The 24912-nt window shown below is 35.9% G+C and overlaps 1 protein-coding gene across 1 annotated transcript in view; it reads left to right on the top strand.

The window, feature by feature from the left end:
• Pkn2 (protein kinase N2) overlaps positions 1-24912 on the top strand; it is a 108419-nt gene that overhangs the window by 63612 nt on the left and 19895 nt on the right. Inside the window, exons 7-15 of the mRNA XM_013514513.1 lie at positions 7086-7271; positions 8370-8479; positions 20889-21032; positions 21349-21424; positions 22010-22184; positions 22366-22492; positions 23092-23222; positions 23306-23381; positions 23460-23551. Coding sequence (XP_013369967.1) covers positions 7086-7271; positions 8370-8479; positions 20889-21032; positions 21349-21424; positions 22010-22184; positions 22366-22492; positions 23092-23222; positions 23306-23381; positions 23460-23551 — 1117 coding nt within the window. The remainder of the gene's footprint in view (positions 1-7085; positions 7272-8369; positions 8480-20888; positions 21033-21348; positions 21425-22009; positions 22185-22365; positions 22493-23091; positions 23223-23305; positions 23382-23459; positions 23552-24912) is intronic.

The raw sequence follows: 24912 nt of genomic DNA, 5'->3' as shown, positions 1-24912 counted from the left end.
ATGTTCTATTGTCTCGATAGTGTAAGAACCTGGAAGAGTAAGTAAAACCTAAAGTGTACAATAAATATTATGAAAGGGAAAGCAGTTGCTCAAAGGAAGGAACAACTGGGATAAGGGAAAGGAGAAAAAGAAATCAAGGAAGAAGGAAGGGAAAATATATAGAGAGATAACTGGTATAACTACTGCTGAAGTCTAATGGTTTGTAGAAAGGAACAGTTAATGCCTAATTTTTTTTTTCTTCTTGACCAATTTTGCATGCTTATATCTGATAATCTGAACAACTAATTTGAAGGCAACAGTACATAATATAACAACCATTGTTGAATTCCTACCATCTTTTTTAGTGAAAGCATCATTTCTAATGGTTTTGTTTGTTTTTATTTTTTATTCTCTTTAATGGTATGATCAATCTTGCATTCTTACATCTGGTAATCTGAGCAACTTCATTGAAGATAACAATATGTAATATAACAACTGCCCCGTTAATTCCTATCATTGTGGTCTGAAATCCTGTGTCATTTCTGTTGTTTTTGCTTTGTTTTGTTTTTGTCAGTGTTGTTGGTATTTTGCTATTGTTCTTTTTTTTTATTATTCTCTTTTTTTTGGTACCAGGAATTGAACTCAGGTCCTTGTGCTAGCCAGGCCACTAAGCTATATCCCCGCCTTTATTATTCTCTTTAAAATTTAAAAAAAAAAAAAAAGAAAGAAAAAAAACTCCACTGTTGTCACTAATAAGAATGAGTCTCAACTTGCAGTTACCAAATTGAGTTTCTAGATCTGAGGTGCCCTGGGCTGCCACGTGAAAATGAGGGGCTCACAACAGCGTATTTTAAGTGTTTGAGGAAGTACAGCATTACTGAGCGTTCTGTGGTTACCATCCAGACTACTAACTCAAAGTGGTTAGTTTCTTTTTTGTTTTAAACTGGGAGTCAAACTCAGGACCTTGCACTTGCCAGACAGTTGCCATGCTGCTGAGCTATATCCCCGGCGAAAGTGGTTAGTTTCAACATGAGGTGAAACTACATTTCTCTCACAGATGTCATGTGTTCCAGGATGCTGTATTTTCCTCAGTTACTATGATGTTTTTTAGATGCTGTGGTAAAAACACTGTGGAAAAAAATCAAGATGGCAGTCTTCAAACTGATTTCAGAGTTTGAGAAATTTATACAGTGGTCATTTGGCTGTGATATCTCATTAGGAAGTGATACTGCTTATTTAAAAATAAAATAAAAATTTTTTCTCTGAAATAAGGTTATTATAGCTGATAATTTGTTACATGTATATATATAATAAACAGAACTTTTAGATATAATTTTTATCTTGGGATACAGTGAAAAAATGATTTAAAACATTAGAGCATTGTTAACTAAAAGAACTTGGAAACCTCTGGATAGACCATTCATATTATGATGTTTATCTTTCTTTTAAAATTCCTACCATGGATCTGTCACAGTTAGTTTGTGTGTAGTCCTCATCCATCCTGTGTAAATCCCTATTCCTTATTAGTAATTTTATTATATGTATTTTTTAATTAAAACTGGAATATATGCCAGGAGTCGTGTTGCACACCTTTAATCCCATGACTCTAGGAGGCCAAGGCAGGAAGATTACAAGTTGGAGCCCAGACTGGGCAATTTGGCAACTTAGTGAGACCATACCTCAAAATAAAAAAGGGCTGGGGATGTAGCTCAGTGTGAACATCTTGGGTTCAATCTTTGGTACCGCAAAAAATTAGTAAATTAACTTGATACCCCAAATTAGCTATAAGTAGAATAAGATCTTTAGTTCCTGTGGGGTATTTTTTATTTGAGTTCTCCCTCTACAAAAAGTAGAGTTGGATCCGTGTAGTTTATTTGGAACAGGTTGACAAGAAGCCAGAGGAAGGGAGAAGGGGAAAAGGAAGAGAAGAGAGTAAGACAGCCAACATGGAAAAGCCTGAAAGGTGAATTACTGAGTTGGTAACTGTTCAGGGTAAGTAGAGATTAATTCCAGAGGGGATTTCCTGAAATTAAAATATTGCCTCTAGCACTGCTAGTATGTATCCAGCAGCTCACAGTTCCCATTAGCTGAGAATTATTCCAGGAGTCCTTAGTTCCTTCGATTTAAGGACTGTACTTGTGCAAAGAAGGCTGGGAGGCTGAGGTAGCAGGATCCCAAGTTTGAGCCCAGTCTTGTAGCTACATTGTGAGACACTGTCTCAAAATTAAAAAATGAGTAAAAGGATGTGTATTTAGCTAGCTCAGTGTGAAGGCTTTGCTTTCAGTCCCCAGTAATGCATAAATTATTCAGTCAGTCAGTCTCACTCTTGAACATAGATCTGAAAACAAGATTTCATTATCGGGCTACATATAATTAGGCAGGAATATCCTATTTATACTTTTTATTAGTGCATGTCTGCAGTACGTAGTGTTTACATTCCTCGTACAGCATCAGCACTTGCACCTAAAATATCTTAATTTTCTTTTCTTCCCCTGCCTCTATCTCTTGTTTATCATCCTGTTTAAGAAAAATCTGTCTTCTTACTTCCCTGTTACCTTTTATTTTGCTCTTTATAATTTGGGGTTCTCATAAGAGAAACCATACGATATTTAAGCGTATGTGTCTGATTGATTTCACTTGACATTACAGTCCTAAGGTGCATCCATCTTTCAACAAATGGGTGATCTTTTTTATGACAGAGTAGTACTCCATCATGTGTAAACACCACATTTTCTTTATCCATTCATCTGTTGATGGACATATAGGCTTCATCCAAGAGTTAGCTGTATGAATTGTGCTGCTATAAATGTGGGTATGTACATATCACTGTACTATGATGTCTTTAACTTTTTCACAAAAATACCAAGGAAGGCAATAACAGGATCAAATACAATTTCTAGGTTTAGTCTTGAGGAATTTCCATATTGATTCCCATGCTGGTTGTATTTGTTTACATTCCCACTTATTGTCTAAGTTTACCATCTCTGTGCTGGTAACACTGTTGGTTCTCAAGAACTTGTGAATGACTAAAATATGATTTACAATTTTTGGAAACATTTCTAGAAAGCAGTAAAGCCATGTTTTAGAAACTCAGCTGATAATGGCTGGAATTTTGTTTTTCTATTCTAGTCTGGTCCTCCCCTCAATTCTTGAACTTGCACTTCTTCTCAGTTCTTGCTTCTACTCTAAATTTCCGTGCTGAACTTTATTCAAAGTAATGTGTGAGTCACCATTCTAAAAGCATCTTAGAATTCTTAAGTTTTTAAATTCTGTAAGCTATTAGATCATAAGTAAAATATGGAGTAACTAAGAAGCGGTAAAGTACTTATAAAGGATTAGACGTGATAAAAGATAAGCATTGATAGAGTACTTTCTGTTCTGAATTTTTCGCTGCGTGTGAAAAATTTTCTATAATTTGTGGTTTGTCTCATTCAATGGGTTTCTTTTGTGGTTATATGAGTATAGTGAAATTTGTGAATTTGTTGCCACTTCGATACGATAAATAATTGCATTTTTGTTCTATATTGTGAGAAATTGACTAGTTTTTATGAGATTTCTTTAAAATTAAATGTTCCTGAATTGTACCAACATGTAATACTGAATTACTACAATAACTATTAAAATAGTTTTTTCCAGATAGTTGAAATAAATAAAAAAGCATTTACTTGTTTGAATATGATTCATAGCTGTAGCTTATGAATCCAAACATTTACTTCTCAGATTTACTTGTTTTAAAAATTTCATATTGTGGGTTATGAAGGTAAAGAATGTAGTTTTAAGCTATTTCTAATGTGGTTATATGCAGTTGCAATTATGTCACTTCATAAAAGAAAGAAACTTGTAGATGTTTAATAAAGATTTTAACTCCCTGCAGATTTTTTTTTCCTAAATGAAAACAGGTGGTAAGCATTGTCACGTTCTGATGTATTGAAATTACTAAAATATTTAATAAGCTACCAGGGTTTGAAGTAGTAGCCAGATGTTTCCAGTTTCCCCAGGATGACTTTTACAGCTGAACATTTACTGTGGAAATAAGCAAATTTGCCCATTTGCTATCAACAAGAAAGCAAATAAAACACAAACATAACAAGTTGTTTCTTTTGAACTAAAGTAAAAATGACACCATTATATTTAATCTGTCTTTAATCTTACAGTAAGTTTCCACAGCCTGAAAAAAATGAAAAAGATTGAAATTTCACCCTCTTCTTTCCTTACCTCTTCCTTAGCTTTATTGAGGCATAATTTACATTCCATAGAAATCACACATTTTAAGTGTGCAGTTTTATATTTTTTAAGTGTATATTATTGTGCCATTGTCAGAAATACTCAGTTTTTAGAGCAGTTTTCTTTAAGTATAATTGACAGATAATAAACTATATATATTTAAAGTATGCAGTCTTGCTTCCCTTGGTTCCAGTGAAAAATTTGTTTCTATCCTTATCTTTGTTTCTCTGTATATAGGTGCTTTTTCTTGTGCTGCTTTTAATGTTTTCTGTTTATCACTGGTTTTGAGAAATTGAATTATGGTTGGCTTTATTTCTGTTTCTTGGATTTGATGTTCATTGAACTATAGTTTCCCCAAATTTGGAGAATTATTAGCCATATATATTTGTCCTCTTGTCTCCTTTTCATGAGGAATTTAAATACACATGTACAGACAGTATATGGCTACCTCAAGTACATTTAGACATGAATTAGTTGTTTGTTTGGTTTGTTTGTTTTGGCACCAGGAGTCAAACTCAGGACCTTGCAGTTGGCAGGCAGGTGCTTATGCCACTGAGCTATATCCCTAGCTTGTTTGTTTGTTTGAGACAGGGTCTCACTGTGTAGTTCAGGGTAACCTTGAATTTATTATGTATCCCAGGCTGACCTCCAATTTGCAGTGATCATTCTGCCTCATCCTCTTGAGTGCTGGGATTACAGGCGTGTGCCACCTCACCCGGCAGTCATATATATGCATAATTTTTTATCTCAACTCTTTTATTCTATTTTTAGAATTATTGTGCCTTCAATTTCACTTTTTTTTTTTTTTTAATTTAACCTGCCACCAATCTGTTCACCAGATTTTTAAGAAATCACAGAAAAGTCAACCATAGTGGTAATCACAGCACTCTGAGAACCTGAGGTTAGAGGAATGCAAGTTCAATCCTAGATTGGGCACCATAGCAGTTTAGCAAGACCCTGTCTCAAAGTAAAAAATAAAAATAGTCAGGGGCTATAGCTCAGTGAGAAGGCCCTACTAGATTTACTCTCCAGTATGACAGAAACAACAAAAATCTCAGACATTGTCTTTTCTATCTCTGGACATTTGTTGGGTTTGTTTGTTTTGAGACAGGGTCTCACTCTGTAGTCCAGGCTGGCCTTGAACTCACTGTGTAGCCCAGACTGGCCTGGAACTCATGCCAATCCTCCTGCCTCAGCCTCCCGAGTGCTGGGATTACAGGTATGTGCTACCATGCCTGGCTGGAAATTTGGTTTGAGTCTTTTTTTCTTTCTTGTCTCTGTTCAACTTTTGAACAAATGAAATATTGTTATAATAGGATTTTAAATATTCTTTTTTGTAAATTTTGACTTCTGTGTCAGGCCACTAAATATGTATTAATCTGTAATACAGCAGTAGAAAAAATGTCTGATTTTTTTTATTTCTGTAAATATTCTTAAGCATTTTCTATGACATAACTAGTTAGATAGAATTTGACCTTTTAAATATTGCTTGTAAGATTAGTTACATGTAACAACAACATCATTAGGGGTAATTATGCTTTACTGCTGGAGCAGTACTTTTCAGCGCATTCCTCTAGGTCCCCATGAATTGCGATTTTCAATTCTGGTTGGTGGGCATGCAGACACCATTCCTACCTTGTACACTTAGTATTGTTGTTTCTGATCTTTTCATGTGGTTTTCTTGTGTCATATACTTCCTTCATAAGCAGATGCTGATTAATAATTTGTTGAAGATGTGAGAGAAATCTGAAGAGCCCCGAAGTTCTGTCTTTGGACAACTCTTTCTACTCTTTCTTCTCCTATGAGCTCTAGCTGCCTTAGTCTCCTTTGCTCTTACTACTGTCTCTGCAGCTTGGTTGTGCCTAAGCTCTCCTCCCTGTTCTGTACCTTGGAAACTCTTAGAGCAGTAAGCAAGGGCAATCTAGGATGCCCGGTCTCTTGGAGATCATTGCTCTGCATTACCCATTATCCAATGTCTTCAATGCATTTAAAAATACATTTTGTCTGATATTTTTAGTTGTTTGAATTGGGAAGCTTTTTTACTACTACTTGGTTGGAAATTAATTCCTTCAGTTACTTTTCACTTATTAAAATCTTTAAGGAAAATTACTTTAATTATTTATATTTAGTGGGCCCACTTTACTAGGAAATACTCCTAAAATGTTATGTCATGTGCAGTAGCTAAAATTTTAATACTAAAATGTTTTTAATTCTAGTGTAAGTTTAGCTCAAATGATGATAAAACCATATTGCCAGATGGCCTAAGTCACAATTCCGATTTTAATTTGAACACCTTTAGTATTCATTTGCCTAAGAAAAGTACAGTAATTTTATCTTTAATTGTACTTCATAATTGTTTGATTAACCTGTCAGAATAGAAAGATAATACGGTGATTTTACAGCTCAAATAAAACAGGAACTATTTGTGTAAAAAACCCTATAAAGTCCTTTTTCTGTGTTAACTACGTAACTCTTTAGCACAGCTGTTGTTCAGATTTCCTTGTTTCTAATTTCTGAATGTTACTTTAGTAGGTGTGTTATTTAGCTTTTTTTTCTCCTCTACATTCTATGCATATAATTCCATAATTCTTGCATTAGTTATAGAAATGAGCATTTGGATATACAAGAAGTTTATATAACTTATTTTGTGCCCTATGGGCAGCTTTGGGACATGCTATTTTCTATAAAATTTCTTATAGTGTCTTAACCAGAGGTTTTCAGAGTAAAATAGGAAAGTTGATAGTTACCTCACAGATCCTCTAGGAGAAAAGTTATGTCATTTTAGCAGGTTTTTTAACTTTCCTGTTTTTGAATAGATATCAGAGACACAATTCTATATATTAAAACTTGCTGTTCTTTTTGGTATGTATTTATGCTAACAGGTACTTTGGAAGTTCGTCTTATGGGCTGCCAGGACATCCTAGAGAACGTCCCTGGACGGTCAAAGGCAACATCTGTTGCACTGCCTGGCTGGAGTCCAAGTGAAACAAGATCATCTTTCATGAGCAGAACGAGTAAAAGTAAAAGTGGAAGTAGTCGAAATCTTCTAAAAACAGATGACTTGTCCAGTTCAGTAACCACACTTTTTAAGATCCTGTAACAAATTAAGGGGGAATTATCAGTGGGGATAAAGAAGTATGAAAAATGTCCGCGTGGGACAAAAATTTTTTAAATTATAATTTCTGTAATTAATTTGAAAATATTTAAACCTCTAATGATGGAAAATAGAAAGATAACAGATTTTACTTTATTGATAATATAAGGTTGGATGATAAATTATTTTGAAAGAATTATATAGTGAGCATCATTCTTTATGCCAAGCAGAAAATACACAGACTGTGAGACTCTTGGTTCTTGTAGAATCACATTTTAATTCTTATAATGGTTTAGTGACACTCCCAAACTAATATTGAAATTTTGGTAACGGAGTACTGGGCCAAATGTTTGCTGGGATATTAACCCAGTAGTGTACTTTGATAGGAGCCAGAGAAAGTAAAATACAGTTGAAGAAGCATTTTGTAACATTTTGAATTATAATTATGAACTATGCATAAATGTATATCTAGGGAAGAAAGACAGGTGGCACTTCAACCTAGCATAGAGTATAAAGGTGAACTTTTTTGCACTTTCCTGTGTTAATAAAGATAGGCTTTGGGGAAAACATGAACTGTGAGGCAATGAGTTCAATAAATAACAAGTGTAGATAGAGGAAAACTAAACGATTGACACTGATGCACAAAAACACACATTGTGGCAAACTTCTGGTCACTGTTAGTCCTTTTAGTCATATTTTATATATGAAATAGCAGTTACTATTTGTGTTTTTATCAGGATTATTTGGGAGGGTCTAGTGGGTATGGAGATACAGATATATATCCATTCCAGATTGAAAAGTTTCAATGTTATTATGAAAAATTTTATGTCAAAGAGTCTTAAGACTTTTGTTGCTGGATGTGGTGGCACACACCTGTAATCCCAGCACTCGGGAGGCTGAGGCAGGAGTATTGTTGCAAGTTCAAGGCCAGTCTGGGCTACAAAGTGAGTTCAAGGCCAACCTGAACTGCGTAGCAAAACCCTGTCTCAAAAAAAAAAAAAAACCTTTTTCCTAATTTGTTCCTAATAGTGTTCTTTGTGTTTTTAAGCAAGTTTGTAAATTTTAATTACAGATGACGTCTGTGCTGTTTTGAAGCTAGATAATACTGTGGTTGGTCAAACTAGCTGGAAACCTATTTCCAATCAGTCATGGGACCAGAAGTTTACACTGGAACTAGACAGGGTAAGATGAGAAATTTTTTACTTAAGTTTTCATTAGACTTACAGTTTATCTTTAATTAACATTTTAGAAGACTTTTAAGTTTTATTCTTAAGAAAAATAAAAGAATTTAGGAATTCTTGACATTTTTCATTGATGAGTTATAGATAAATCCTACCTTAAGATACAGCTGAATATCAGATAGGTGCAATAGCTTCCATTTGTAGTAATTTGAAAATGTATAGTTTATATTAACCAGAAAATCCAACTTTCTCTTTAAAATAAATTTGTTTCAAAAACTCCAGCAGCCAAATGGAGTTCAATACTGAAATATATTTATTTTAATAGCAGACAACCTACGCACTAAAGTGGTTCATCTCACCCATTTGTACATTACCTTATCAAAGCTGCATTTGAAAGTTTTTACACTCAGTCACTCAGCCATGTGTCTCCATGTCTTTCATGAATGATCCAGTTACAAGATGTGTATGTACCAATTTCCCAAAATGAATGTAATTATTATGTATTGCAAACGTATGCTAGTAAAAAATAAAAATTTTAAGTAAATGATATAAATACTTACAATTCAATCTGTCTGAAGAACCTCCCTTAAATTTAACTAGGGGCACAGTACATTCAAATCTAAAATGATGTTGATTGATTGGTCAGTTGATTGATCCATCAGTACTGGGGATCAAACCCAGAGAGCACTGAGCCATGTCCCCAGCTCTTTTATTGTGTTTTCAGACAGGGTCTCACTAAGTTGCCCAAGGCTGGCTTCAAACTTTTGACCCTCCTGCCTTCACTTCCTATGTAGCTAAAATTACAGTTCCTTCCGTGCCTCCAAGCCCAGCAGTAACTATTTTAGATTCAGATTTATCTATTGAGTATAGCAGGAAAATATTAAAACTTAATCACAGTTTTGTCTAAAAATTAAGAATACAGTAAGATTTTTACTATTTAGTATTCAGAATGATGGTATGTAGACCATTTTTGAAATTATATTAGTGAAAGGTTTATAATGCTTACTGATCATGTAAGCTATGAAAATATAATGGAGGTTATGGCTATAACTTGTACTTTTATAAAATACTCTTCTAACTTTTCCATCTTCAAAGTACACTTCCTAGTTCAGACCTTCATTGTTGTATTTTTCTTAGCAAAATTGTATCTGCCACTTAAGTGTTGTATGTAAACATAATGCTTAGCCTTTTATGTATTCCAGCTTCCTTATCTTTAGTACTGTCTGCCTTGAAGAGACTTGTGATGATTAAAACATGTAAAATCTTACAGTAATGGTAGGAACTTAATTAATATTGGCTATTTTTGTTGAAATAATCTACTGACTAACCTCCATGTATTTAAGTATCAGACTTATCTTTAAAGCACACTACTTTGGGGGGCTGGGGATTTAGCTCAGTGGCACAGCGCCTGCCTGGCAAGCACAAGGTCGTGAGTTCAATTCCCAGTACCGGAAAAAAAAAAAAAAAAAAAAGCACTACTTTGATCCTGGCATTTGTTCTCAGGTGTAGTATCATTCATTAAAATGCCCGTTTACTTAATTAACAATATTTATTGACTTCTGCTATATTCCAAGTATTTCCATGTGGTAGATCAGCAGTGACCAACATAAACTCTTTCAGATTCCCTCAAAGAATTTAAACTTTATTGGCTTTTCAGTATATATATTTGATTAGTAAAAGGCTTTTTTTAAAAAAGCAATTACTTCAAAACTGTCTATAGAGGTCTACTGCATTTTCCAGGCATAGCTTTATTTTGATAATTTTAGTTTAAAAGATACCAAAGACTTTGCTAGGCTAAAGTATTTTAAACTTGTTCATAGTAGGGAGAGTAGGGCACACATAGCAGGAAAATTGACCTTGGGAGTCATGTGAAGGATAAATTCAAGGAAAGAGATATAAACGGCAGGAAGCTGCTCCCATACTACAACTGTATAGTGCTGAGAATTTAAGCAAAAATAAAGTAAGATTAGGAAAAAAAGAAATTTGTGGGAAGTATAAGAAAAATCAGAATACTTTAATAACTAATTGTGTATGCGCCTAAAAGAAGGAATTTTTACGTAAGCGGCAGAGAAATGCTACAGAAGTTAGAAAAGATCTTATTGGAAGGGGATAGATTCTACTTTAGTTTTTTTTACCAGTTAAGGCATGGAACTTAAGGTCAGGGCTAGGTAAGTAGATCTGGAGTTCTTCTGATTAGAGCTCAAAGATGGACACCATCGACGTCTGTGAGATTAATCCATTCATTCTTTGTGTATTATTGAGCATCTTACACTGTATATGCCGTGCTGTTTACAAGGTTATGGCTTACAGAGGTAATATATACTGTGCTGTAATGGAACTCCATGGCCTAATAATCACTGAGTTTGTTTTGTGTCAACTGTTACTCTACATGCTAATGGTGATTGATCAAAATAGTCTAAGTCCCTGTACTTAGAGGAAAATTAAATAGTAAACAGGTTTTTAAAGAAAGGAATAGGGCTGAGGGTATTCCTCAGTGGTAGAGTGCATGTGTAGCACATGTGAAATGCTGGATTTGATTCGCAGCATTGCAAAAAAAACATGGATGAACAAATTAATTCATAGATCTTCTTAGAATTGTAAAATAATTCTAGAAATGATCTAGAAATCTTTCAGAAAAATAAAACTTATGCTCTAGGGAGCTTCAGTGTTCTGCAGAATTATCTTAGGAGGAAACATGGAACCTTTTTTTTATTTGTTTTGAAATTCTGTGTAAGATGTCATTTGGTGTTTGCCACTTAAAAAAAAAGCACACTTACTTTACAAACGAAGGAAATGATGCCCTGGGGTTAAATAACATGCCAAGGGCATAGTAAGGAGACTTAATTACTATTGCCTACTATTGTGTCCTCGTTTATTGAATTGTTCTTTTTTATTTTTTAAAAATTTGATCTAATATGTTCTTTTTAAAATTTTTTTTAATATTAGTGATTTAACCCAAGGGCTTCATATTGAGCTACATTCTACACTTCACATTCTTTTAAATTTAAAAATCTGAAAATTTTTTAAATATTTTTATTTTGAGACAGTGTCTTGATAAGTCAAGTTGCACAAGTTGGTTTCAAATTTGCAGTCCTCCCGCTTCAGCCTCCCAAATGCTGGGATTATAGGTGTGCACCACCATACCCAGCTCTGTGGTGTATTACACACACAGTAGCTGTACAGTTTTTCAGTTTCACTGAATTCTCTCAGCCTTGTTATTGAAAAGCTTAATCGAGGGGCTGGGGATTTAGCTCAGCGGCAAAAGCGCCTGCCTGGCAAGCGCAAGGTCGTGAGTTCGGTTCCTGGTACCGGAGAAAAACCAAAAAATAAATAAATAAATAAATAAATAAATAAAAAGAAAAGCTTAATCGAGATCCCATGAGAGATTTAAATAATCTGAGATGCTGGTGTTTTAGCTTATAATGAAACTGTAGTACTTATTAACCTTTTTTGTTTCTCTTACTGCTTCCAAATTATCTTCCTCTGAAGCTGAGTCCTCTGAGGCTGTATTTTTATATGTGTGTGTGTGTGTGTGTGTGTATAAACACACACACACACACACACACACATATATATAATCAGTCTCTTTCATTCTTGACCACTAGACCCTCTCCAGTATTAAGAAATACTTTAGTTCTTCCTTCATTCTAATATTTGGTGTTCTCTTTAGATATTTAAAACACATAAAACCCATTTATCATACTATTATTTTGAATTTCTTTGAGCTCAACTCCACTATACCTTTTTTCCTGTGTCATTTTAGCACTGAATTCTGCTACACCTCTTAAGTCTGTTCTTTCCCCCAAGTTTATTTATAATTGTACATATTTATGGGATGCAGTGTATTAATTTGGCATATGTATTCAGGATGTAATGATCAAATCAAACTGATTAGTATTTCCCTTTATTATTTCCATTTCCTTGATTCTAAAGATATTTTTCATGCTGTTGGCTCTTTCAAAACTTCATTTCCTCCTCTATGTAAATTACATGTTTCAAGTCTTTATCCTTTTCCTAGTAAATTTTCTTCTACCCTAACTCATACTGCTTTGCTTACCTTTTACAGGTTAGACTGAGCCATTATACTTCATATTCCTCCTACCGTCCACTAAATTTCCTGTATCTTTCTCTTGATTTTAGAGAAAGAAGTTTCTTTCCTCTTAGTCTGTGATTTAAATGGTCTTTGTTGCCATTTTCTCTGGTCTCCTGAATCCTTTTCCTAGCAGTTCTGCTTGCTGTTACGTGTATTGTTTAACCTCTTTTCCTCTTACCTCTGATCCTTACTACATATGTTCACATTCCTGCCATTTAAAAAAATTTTTCTTTTTGCTTATTCCTAGCTTTGTTAAGCCTTTCACAAACAAAATTGTTGGAAAAGTAATTCATCCTTATATACTGCAGTGAAGCTTCTGCTGACATAATAGGTTCCAAACAAGACACATTATATATTGTGTCTCATTTAATCCTCATTGTAATCTTACGAGATATGGCTATTTTAAGGGATTACTGGAGTCCCAAAAGTTTATATAACTTTCTCTCACCACACAGCTGGACAGTGGTAGAGCTGGGATTAACTAAAGTGTGGGACACCAGAGCCAACCCTGCCTGAAGCAAAAGCCTGTGTACCCTTCCTTATCGTTAGCTAACTTGTCTGTTTCTAGCCCCATCCTTAATCATGTATTAAGCATAATGAAAACTCACATACTGAGGTTGATTTAAGTGCTAGGCTCATATATCTCTTTTAATTCTCACACTCCTATGTGACTGATACCCTTGTTATCCATATTTTACAGGTAAGCAAACTAAGTCACGAATGGTTAAGGTAATTTTCCCAGTGGTCCACCATCATTGAAGTGATGGGCAGCTAAAATTTGACCCTGTTCTATTAAAATTTGTTGAGTTTATGGGCAAAGATAATCTGATCCTAGTGTCCTTGTTTTTAACTGCTGTACTGCCTGATATGGTCTAATTTCTACCACCCCCCACATTTTAAGCCCTTTAGTGCCAGCCTATAATTTCCAAGTTAAAGACAACTGTTTTGCAAGTCAAGCAAAATCCTCCCTGACCTATCTGTGCCTGTCTTTTTACGTTTGTTTCCCCATTCATGCTCATATTCTAGGCTTAACTATGAAACTACCTGTATTTCTTGTCCTGAAATGAGCTATATGCTTCCTTAACTTTTGTACATTCTTTTCTCTCCGATTACTGCGTTTTCTCTTTTAATCTTGTGACTCAGGTCTCAAAACCTAATTTGACTATCTCTGACCTTTTCTGATCTTTTTAGTACCTTCCCTTACAAAAATAGTTTCCACTGTTTATGCCATTGTGTACATTCTATATGCCATTCTGTCAGCAGTATTTATTTGTATTTTCACCTCCCCCAACAAAATTATAGACTGTTTGAAAACAGGACTGTGTCTCTGTGATGGGACATGCTTAATTAAGTAGCCACTAAGTGTTAAGGGAATGAATGGAACTAATTTGTACCAAAACAATTTTTAAAAGTAAAAAGTGGTTTTTCTCAACCTCTTGTGTGGGAGGAAGTACTGGGGATGAAACCCAAGACCTTGATACTAGTAGAGCGACATCTCCTGTCTCTTCTTCATTTTGAGATAGGTCTTGCTAAGTTGCCCAGGCTGGCTTGAACTTGTGACTCCTTCTGCCTTTGCTTTCTAGAGTGCTAGGATTACAGGTGTGCCCCACTGTGCCCGGCTTCGGTTTTGTTTGTTTTAAACCTTGGCATAGCTGCAGACCATGACACTCCTGATTGATTAGAGATTCCCAAATAGATTCCCAAGTAAACACTAGTCAGAATCTAAAGAGGAGGGGCATGTTTAATTTGAAAATCTCTTCTTCCTTACCCACTCTCGCCCTCCTTTACATAACTGAATCTGGTTTCTCTGTGCCTTGCCTGTTACTAGAAAATCACTCATGGGCATTTTAAAATGCTTTTTTCACGGGGCATGGTGGCACATGCCTATTTTTCCAGCACTCAGGAGGCTGAGGCAGGAGGATCACTGTGAGTTTGAGGGCAGCCAGGGCTACATGGTGAGTTCAAGACCAGCCTGGACTGCATAGTGAGACCTGTCTCAGGAAATTAAAAAAACGCTTGCTTTCTTTCTTATCTGGAAATTAATACTCTAATTTTCCAAGTACTGCAACCAGTATTTTTTAAAAAGGTGAAGTGTTCTTCTGTAAAGGATCCTAAGAAAAGATTTTTAAAAATTGTTTGGCAACATTTAAAACAACTACTAGATATGCCAAATTGTGGTGTGGTATGGTGAAGTTTGGTTTAGTTTGGTTTTTGAGACAGGGTCTCAACTCTACAGCCTAGGTTTGCCTTATTTTGAGATGATCCTCCTTGACTGCTGGTGTTGCAGGCACGTGCCACCACAGTGCCACTACACTAGGCTCTAAAGTATGTTGTAGAGGCTTAGGGACAAAGTCTACCAACACGTGCTTGCATTCATATGAAGATGCAGCCACTATGAATGAGCAAAAACATAATGGGATTATTACATGGAGAATATAAAGTAAATGTTTAAGGAAGTAATAGAAGAATTTGAAAACATGAGTAAAGAATGAATGGCAAACCAAAAAGAGTAGGCTGAGTTTTAAAGGAATCAAACTAAATGGAATTGGAGATAATCGAGAATTTGCTTCAAAATAGTTGGAGGAAGTTAGAGGTGACCATGACTGACCATTAGTTGATATGTTGTCAGTGCTAGTGGGAAGGAGAGCCAAGTAAAATGAATAAGGATAGGAAATATAACATCTGAAATTAGAGCTGATGATATAGTTCAGTGACACAGTGCCTGCCTGGCAAGCATGAGGTCCTAAGTTTGATTCCCTGTACCAAAAAAAAAAAAAATTTGAAGTTGAAAACTAAAAGAATGGGTTAAGCAAAGGAAGAGTTAGTGGCTTGAAACATACAGCTAAAGAACTTACCGGGAGCACAAGTAAAAGTTCTGAAAGAAAGGCAAGAGTCATAAAGGACAGAACAATAGCAAAGAAGGAAGGAGTAGAGGTCAGAGGTTTTGCCTGAAGCACAGAATGCCTGAGAAGTTTCTAGAATTGATGACAATCATGAATTTTCAGATTTGCAAATCACATGTCCCTAGAAGGATAAAGAAGAAGACACCCACATTTGAAAACTCAAGACACATGGGTTGCATTTAGTCAAGAACCACTGTAGAAGAGATGAAAATTTAATTTGGCTTCGTACAGAGAAAGAATTGAGACTGGTACAAGGGAATGACTAGTAGGAAAATCTTAGTAGAAAAGTTGGGGACTAAAATGTTGTAGAGGCTTAGTCCAGTTGGGGACTAGGATGCAAATTTGTAAATAAGAAAAATGTAACTTTATGTGAAGTCATGGAGGCAGAACAGTGTATAATGACTGCGAGGTAAAAGAAGGGCTTTGGAACTTTTTAGAGGATCTGAATTGACTTAGGAACCACTTGTACTTAACTGATACAGCACTTAATAATTTCTATCATAACAGTCTCTTTCCTTCTAAAGGAAGCAGAGTCACCCACATCTTGTTAGCAGGCTGACTTTTCAATAGTCATGGCCTTACATTTTTCACTGTTTCCATCTCCTGCCTGTTCTTCTCTCTCTCTGTGTTTCTTATCCCCCCAGCAGGTCACAGGGTTCCCCTCTTGCTGTCACATATGCTCCAGCTCATGAATCCCCTTCACTGGATTCCTGAACTTAAAGCTGTTACTGATTCCTCAGTTGGTGGTTTTCTGTTTGTCCCCAGTAAATTCCAAGCTGCTTCCCTCCCTGTTCCGTTTTTCCTATAGCCAATAGCTATTAAGTTGTCTTGGATAATTCAGCTAAGACTTAGTGTGAGAAACACTAGGAGATGAGAGGGTAGGAGAAAAGGGAAGTTGATGGTGGTTGCTTTTTGTAGTTGATCTATGGCTACCAATGCCACTACCATCTCTATAAAGATCCAGTCTTACTGGATTCTGGTAACTGTTGCCTCTTGGCCTTTCAGGCCATGGGTAACAGTAGATTTCTACTATTGCTAATCTTTAGAGTCTTCCTGTTCTTTGTTCGTTCCTTTACTTGAATCACACTTCCTTAAGTAGATAATTTCTTAAATTGTCTTCAGTTAAACTTTTTCAGTATGCAGCTTGTTTGCTGCTGGAACCCTAAGCGTTCTATTTCCTGAGCTTGTGTTGACCTCAAGAAGCCCATAGAAGGGGCTGGGGATTTAGCTCAGCGGCAAAGCGCCTGCCTGGCAAATGCAAGGTCGTGAGTTCGATTCCCGGTACCGGAAAAAAAAAAAAAAAGAAGAAGCCCATTGAAAACCAGTAAATGTAAAATCAACTGTGCGCACCTTTGTAAAAATGTCTCCTTCCTTCAGCCCTTGAATTTCCATGTTTTGAGTAAGCAACAGAAAGGTTGTATTTTTGTCTTTTGTTTTCAGCAGTGGTGCTTCGCTGTCCTTTCCTCTTACATGTTTCCAAATTTTCTCAGTTCACATTACCTGAAAATTTTTTGGTTTGTCTCTAGACCAAAAGAAATACACTAGTTCCATTTAAGAAATAGTTACTAATTGGTGTTTATGTCCAAGAACTTCAGTACTTTGGAGAGAAAAAATACAAATATTAAGAGAAAAGAGGTTCCTCTGTTTGTTTGGGGGGGGTGGTTATTTTTGTTTCCTAATATAGGGTCTTGATGTATAGCCCAAGCTGGTCTTGAAGAGCCTTCCAAGTGCTGAGATTACAAATGTGTGCCACCATGCCCAGCTTTACTGATGGTGGTTGTAGTTGTCGGTACTGGTGGTGATTGGGTTTTATTGTTATTGTTATTGTTGTTGTTTGTTTTTATGTCTTTGAGACACAGTCTCACTGTATAGTCCAGGCTGGCCTCAACTCAAGATCCTTCTACCTCAGCCTCCCAAGTATTGGGATTGCAGGTGTGCCTCACAACTGTTGTACTGTTTTGGTGGTGGCTGTGGTAGTTAACTGGTTGTGTGCATAAGAAACAGCCAACTAAATTAGCTCAGCATAGTTGTGGGTGTGGAAGAACTTCCCTGGGGAAGATCATCACCAGAATGCTATAAAAGGGAAACAAAGAAGGAAGGCTCACTTCTGTTTCTCTGGAGGAGCTCCAGTCTTCGCCTTCTCTTTGGATGTTGTCTTCTGGCTTCTAGCGCAGACTCTGCAGCCTCCAGCACAGACCTTTAAGCCTTCCAGTGCAGAATCTTCACCTCCTGGTAAGAACTCACACAGGACACTACAATGAGCTGCAGGCCTTCAACTGGATCCTTCAGATTGCCAGCACACCAACAGACCTTTCACACTCTTCTACATCTGACTCTGTGGGTGGCATTGTAAGCCAATCTTGTAAATTCTTATGTATTTGTATATCTTACATTAACTCTGTTTCTCTAGTAAGCACTGACTAATAGAAATTTTGATACCAGGAATGGGGTCATTGCTGTATGCGACCACATGGTTTAGGAGCCATTGGAACTGGCTTGTGGAAAGAGTTTAGAAAACTTTGGAGATGCTGGCTGAAGAAGCAGTCTTGGAATGCTTTAAGCTGTACTTCATGACAGATTCTGGTCAAGAGCTCAGATCAGAATGCTGATATGAATGCAGCCAGGAAAAACCAGGCTCATGAGGTTTCAGTTGGGAGCAAGGACTGCATTGGCAGTTGGACTGCTGGCCACGTGTGTTATGCTGTGGTGGAAAACTTGTCAGCATTTTGCTCCCTATCCTGACACTAAGATTCAGAAGAGCAGATTATTTAATCTTGCTGAGCAAATTTCAAGGGAATCTAACGTTGACACAGTGGCATGGCTGTTGTTAGGTGCTTTTAAACACTCTACCTTAAGAATCAAGACTGAAAGTCACAGCTGAGTGATTTAAAGTTTTGAGCTTGGCCAGAAAGAAAACTTCAGTAAAGTTGCATACTGATGGAGCAGAGAACTTAGTTGCAGAAAAGGATCAGAGACAGTAGAAAAATGGCCTGAAGACATGACAAGAACCAGCAGGACTGGTTATTTGCAGCCTCAGAGTTCAAAGGTATAAGACTTTACTTTGAGAAGAAAGCCCCAGAGTACTATGTTCCAGAATGTTGACAGCCTAGAGAATGTGTTCCTCAGGATTTGATTCACAGCACTCAGCAATCCATGCACTCAGCCTCTACTGACAAGAGAGAAGGAAGCCTGGCTACTACTCTAGCTGGTAGCAGACCTTGGCATCATCTACATGGGGCTGGTTTTAGGTACATGCAGAGTGCAAGAGTTGTGGGATCAGGAAAGCTTCCACTCAGGTTTCAGAAGAAAGCCTGGGAGGCCAGGCAGTGTGCTCCTGTGTTGGCAGTTTGTGAAATTATGAGTGCGAAGCCAAAGGTGCAGTGGAGGCCCTAGAAGGTTGGAGAAGCCAGAAACATGGTTCATCTGAGGAAAGCTGCAAGAAGTGAGCAAAGCTGGCCCAAGAGAGAAGCCATGGCAGCTGCAACCACATGCAGTACTATAGGGCTAACAGGCCCTTTGGAGTTCATATCTTGCCACAGATATGAACTTGGATGCTAGACGTGGAACTATCAGATTAATGTTTGGATTTTGGGCTTGCCTTGGTCCCATTCTTTTCTATTCCACTGTTTGGAATGGGAATATTTATCTTGTGCCATTGTATGTTGGAAGTGTTCCAACTTTCTTTTCATTTGTACAGAGGCTTGCAGCTAGGACTTTGCTTTAAATCTTAGAGATTGGACTTTTCAGCAATGCTGAAACTGTTGAGTCTTTGGAAACTCTTGGAGGTGGACTAAATAAATGCCTTTTGCATAAAGGGATATGCATGAGTGTTTGGGTGGCCAGAGCAGAATGTTGTGGCTTGTGTCTAGGTGTCCTCTAAAAGCCTCATGCAGTCATATATTGGGTTTTTCCAAGGTGGCTGGATCAAGGGTGTGTGTGATGGTGGAATTAAGCGTGATTACTAAGTTAGCCCACTGGTTTGGCACAGTTCTGAGTGTGCATTATGGAAACTACTTTGCATCAACTAGTTTCATAATTTAAAGTCAAATTTTTTATGATGTGTACTGGGAACTTACAGCATAAGATGCATAGTTCATAAATGAAAGTTGTTATATAAAAGAAGTAACTTACTGCTTTGTAGAGTAAAACCAAATAATGAGTCTTGTACTTTATTCTGAAACCAAAATAATTCTTTATTCTGAAAAACCAAATAATGAGTCTTGTACTTTATTCTAAAAAACCAAATCATGAGTCTTGTACTTTATTACCAAGAATGCATATAGATTATAATGTGTATGTTATAATTGGTTTATAACTTGTACTTTATTCTGAAAAACCAAATAATGAGTCTTGTACTACATTACCAAGAATGCATATAGATTATAACATGTATGTTATAATTGCTTTATAACTGTGTAACACCAATTTATAAATTGTTCTAAAGGTGCATTTAGGAAGCTGGGCATGGTGGCACACACTTGTAATCTCAATACTTAAAAGGCTGAGGTAAGAGGATGGCAAATTTAAGGCCAGCCTGGGCTATATAGTGAGATCCTGTCCCAGAAAACACCAAGAAAAGCTTAAAAGCGCTTTTAGTAATAGCTTTTAAAACTTTAAGTATGTTTCCCCAAGAAAGCATTATTTTTAATGACTCATACATTCTCTTATATAAGTATAGTATATTTAACTTATCCCAGGGTTTGGAATTTAAGCTGTAACTTTTAAATTTGCCTTAATTTTCTCTCTGTGTGTGTATGATAATAAATGAGCATTTTCCTGTGTAAAGCATAGTCCAGTTTCTCCTTTCCTCCCTCGCAGTGGAGGCTGCTGTGTTCACTGCTCTTGCTACCCTGTGGTGTTCTTTGAAGATTAAATGACCTCATATTTTTCAAGTGCCTAGCACAGTGTGTGGCACATTGTAAGTGCATGATAAATGCCATTTGCATTCCTTTCCCTGGCCCAGTAGTCAGATAAGGAAATAAGAAAGTTTGACGTGGTCTTTTTGAGACAAGCACTGGGGTCTTTCAACAGCAGCACAGCAAGTGATGGTGCATAGGGAAAGGAGAGCAGAAAGGCTGAAGCTGGGTGGAAGCTGAGTCTCTGTGGTCTTTCATCTGGACTGGCTGCTCCCAGTAGATTTTTCAAGTATGTTTGAGGAATAGCTTACCCAGAGAGTGTCTGAAGATAAGCTTTGTTTTGTTTTGTTTTGTTTTGTTTTTTAGTTAAAGTGTGTTTGTTAAAGGTAATATACATCTGAGAAAAATTACAAAATTTCATTTAAAATAATGTGACCTTTGTGTTATCTTTGTTTATCCTATTTGTATTTCATATTTTTTGTGATACTTTATTCAAGTGTGTGTCCAATGATGTCTTCTGTTTTTTTGTTTTTGTTTTTGTTTTTTTAATTATCCTAGTCACGTGAACTGGAAATTTCAGTTTATTGGCGTGATTGGCGATCTCTGTGCGCTGTAAAATTTCTGAGGTTAGAAGATTTTTTAGACAACCAACGCCATGGCATGTGTCTCTATTTGGAACCACAGGGTACTTTATTTGCAGAGGTAATAAATATATTTTATTAAATGTGCATAACTACCATTGAAATTATGCATGTAGACAACATGATATAGAAGTGGAAAGAGATTTAGGCTGAAAACGATGACTTGGATTCTTGATGCAGCCCTACCTTTGAATAGGTATGTGACCTTGAGAAAAGTCAGTTTTTCTCTCGGTCTGTTTTCTCATCTAGAAAATGAGGGGTTGGACTAAATCATAGCTAAGGTTCCCTTCAGCTTTCAAATCTTACGAGTTTAGTGGATTTCGTGAGCCGTAAATCCAGTGCTATTTTCATGTCAATTTGAATTTTCTTCACTGCAGGTTACCTTTTTTAATCCAGTTATTGAAAGAAGACCAAAACTCCAAAGACAAAAGAAAATTTTCTCCAAACAGCAAGGTAATTACAAAAAATCAAATACAGAATAATTTTGGTGTTTTATTAAATGTAGCAAATACAGTTATTTTAAAATAATATCTATGTATGGTTTCTTTCTTTCTAGTTCATTTCTTTCTAATGTTTTATTAAGAAACATTTCAAACACATGCTAAGTGAAAAGATAAGTGCAGGGTACCATCATCTCGCTTCAGCAATAGTCAATTCATGGTCACTTTTGTTTTACCTATGTCCTGTTTACTCACCATTTTCTCGCATTATTTGAAGGAAACCCAGACATCATTGATTCATCCTTAAATATCATAGTTTCTATTTCTAAAAGATGAGAATTGTTTTAAAAACCTTAGCCATATAGATCATTACTATACTTAAAAAAAGAAACAATTTTTTACTGTTTTATTTTTTGAACTACTATGCTATTTTGCACTGACTTGAATAGCAAATAGTTAAGAACTAGTTTTTTTATGTGACAAATTTTGTTTGTTCTTCATAAATTATATACTGGTAAATATGAATTTTTAAATTATGGCTTTTGGTAATATATAAATAAATTGCTTGTTCTGTTTTCTTTATTCACAATATCTACAGGCAAAACATTTCTCAGAGCTCCTCAGATGAACATTAATATTGCCACTTGGGGAAGGCTAGTGAGAAGAGCTATTCCCACAGTAAATCATTCTGGCACCTTCAGCCCTCAAGCCTCTGTCCCGGCTACAGTGCCAGTGGTTGATGTACGCATCCCTGAGCTAGCACCATCAGCTAGGTATGTGTCTGTGATGTTTAAGCACAAAATACAGTGGTTATACTAAGAGTCTCCATTTTTCCAAGTAGTATTTTGAAATAAGATTCTGTTTGCTTAAAAAAATAGTTTGCTTTTGTTTTAAAGCTATTTCAAATAAGTGCTTCTTATTACTATTCTGGTGAATTGCTTTGTCTTCTGTAAGTGATTCTACAGTAACCAAATTGGACTTTGATCTTGAGCCTGAACCTCCTCCGGCCCCACCCCGTGCTTCTTCCCTTGGAGACATAGATGAATCCTCTGCAATAAGGGTTTTGGATACACCTGGACAGGCAAGTCATTTAAAACCTTGTGTAATTCCTTTTTACCAAATGAATTAGCAATAAAAGTCATCAGAATGAATAAAGTCTATATTTCAATTTAAATCACCTTTGCTAACGGTGTATATATAATTCTTATAAGTGAACTGTTCTTAACTAAATTAGACCAAGTTAACCAAAGATAACCAAGTTCTTAATGGTGTTGTGGCATTGTCAGTTAGCCGCTAGATGCGAACAGGCCATAAGAGATGGAATAAATTGCTGAGGAGCCTAGGAGCATGGCTGGTATTAGATGTCATGTTCTTAACTTTTTTTTTTCCTTTTTGTGGTGCTGGAGATTGAACCCAGCTGGGGCCTCATACATGCTAGGCAAGTAATCTAGCAGTGGGCTACAGCCCCAGCCTCTGAAACATTCTTTATCTTATACCTTGCTTAACAATATGTATTGAAGATGATTGATAATAATGTGCTAGTATTTTGCATTTTTAAAATAAGTATTAACATAAAATTTCTGTCCAAAAGAATGATTATTCATTGTGAATATCTGAATTTTTTTCTAATTTATTATTATGAATGTTTCTGTAGTTTAATGAGCATTTAATATTTTACAGGATTCAGAAACTGTGTTTGATATTGAAAATGACAGAAATACTATACTTCCAAAATCACAATCTGAATATGAGTCTGATATTCCTGATTCAGGGCTAGGATATAGTGGTATTCGAGAACTTGAGGAGAGAAGGTAAAGACTCTGTAGTGTTTTTGCTGTTACATTTTTGATGTTACACGTCTGGCCTTATTTGTAATTGAAATTACTATTTTCAGATCTCAACAGAGATTTCAGTTCAATCTACAAGACTTCAGATGTTGTGCTGTCTTGGGTAGAGGCCATTTTGGAAAGGTAATCTTTTGGAATTTTTTCAATACCTATAAAATTAATAACTCACATAGGAAAATAATTATTTTAATCTTATTTCAGGTGCTTTTGGCTGAATATAAACACACAAATGAGATGTTTGCTATAAAAGCTTTAAAGAAAGGAGACATTGTGGCTCGAGATGAAGTAGACAGGTTAGTTTTTTAAAAATGAAATTGTTTCTCTGAAGTTATAAATTAAGAGTTATACATACATTGCAGCAGCAAAACATTCATTATATAAATTAGTGTATCTATACTTGGCAAAACACAAATAGTAATTAAATACTGCTTTTCTTTCTAACCACTTCCTTTTTCCCCTTCTTTTGTCAGTTAGTGGGTTATTGGATACCAAGGAAAAATAGTGAAACATTTAATCTGTTAAGATTTCTGTAGCCCAGCCTGGCAATGCATGCCTAAAATCCCACCTATTGGGAATGCTGAGGGCAGGAGGGTCACAAGTTCAAGGTCAGCCGGGGTAACATAGCCAGACCTTTGTCTCAAACAAAAAAATATTTTTATAAATGGAGATGTTAAATGTACCAAATTAATTTTTAAAAATTAAATGGATAAGCTGGGCATGGTGGCACATGCCTGTAATCCCAGCACTTGGGAAGCCGAGGCAGGAGGATTGTTGCAAGTTTGAGACAGCCCAGGCTGCAAAGTGAGCTCAAGGCCAGCCTGAACTGCATAGCGAGACCCTGTCTCAAAAAGACAGTAAATAAATAAATGAATGAGTGAATGAATGAATGTATATAGGTAAATGGATGCAACTAGAGACCATACTCATAAATGAAATGAATTAGATCCACATGTGTAAGTGTCATATTGTCTCCCTAATGTAAGAAACTGAAAGAGTAAATAAAACTCAAAAGGTGCAATAGATTTTATGAAAGGAAAAAAATTACTCAAAGGGAAGGAACAACTGGGATGAGGGGAAAGAAAGAAAGAAAGAAAGGAAGAAAGGAAGGAAGGAAGGAAGGAAGGAAGGAAGGAAGGAAAGAAAAGAAAAGAAAAGAAAAGAAAAGAAAAGAAAAGAAAAGAAAAGAAAAGAAAAGAAAAAAGAAAAGAAGAAAAGAAAGAAAAGAAAGAAGAAAGGGAAAAAATATACATACAGGAATAGCTGGGATAATTGAACTGCTGATGTCTATTGGTTTATTGAAAGGAACAGTTAATGCTTAAATCTTTTTTTTTTGGACCAATTTTGTATGCTTATATCTGGTAATCTGAACAACTAATTTGAAGACAGTATTATGCAATATAACAACCATTGTTGAATTCCTACCGTCTTGATTAGTGAAACTCTGTATTGTTTCTAATTTTTTTTTTTTTTTTTAAGAATAAAAGAAGGATAGCATAATAATAGGGGGGACTTAGCAAATTACAGACAAAATGGTAGGAAATTATCGATGGTTATCATTTTACATATTATTGTCTACAAAATAGTTTCTCAGGAAAACAAATAGACAAATAATAGTGAGTTACAGACAAAAGAGGTAGGAGATTATCAAGAGTTG

The sequence above is a fragment of the Chinchilla lanigera genome, unplaced genomic scaffold, assembly GCF_000276665.1.
Source record: "Chinchilla lanigera isolate Chin_1 unplaced genomic scaffold, ChiLan1.0 scaffold00022, whole genome shotgun sequence".
Taxonomy (NCBI): Eukaryota; Metazoa; Chordata; class Mammalia; order Rodentia; family Chinchillidae; genus Chinchilla; species Chinchilla lanigera.
The sequence above is the reverse complement of the archived record's forward strand: the minus strand, read 5'-3'. Positions and strand labels throughout refer to the sequence as shown.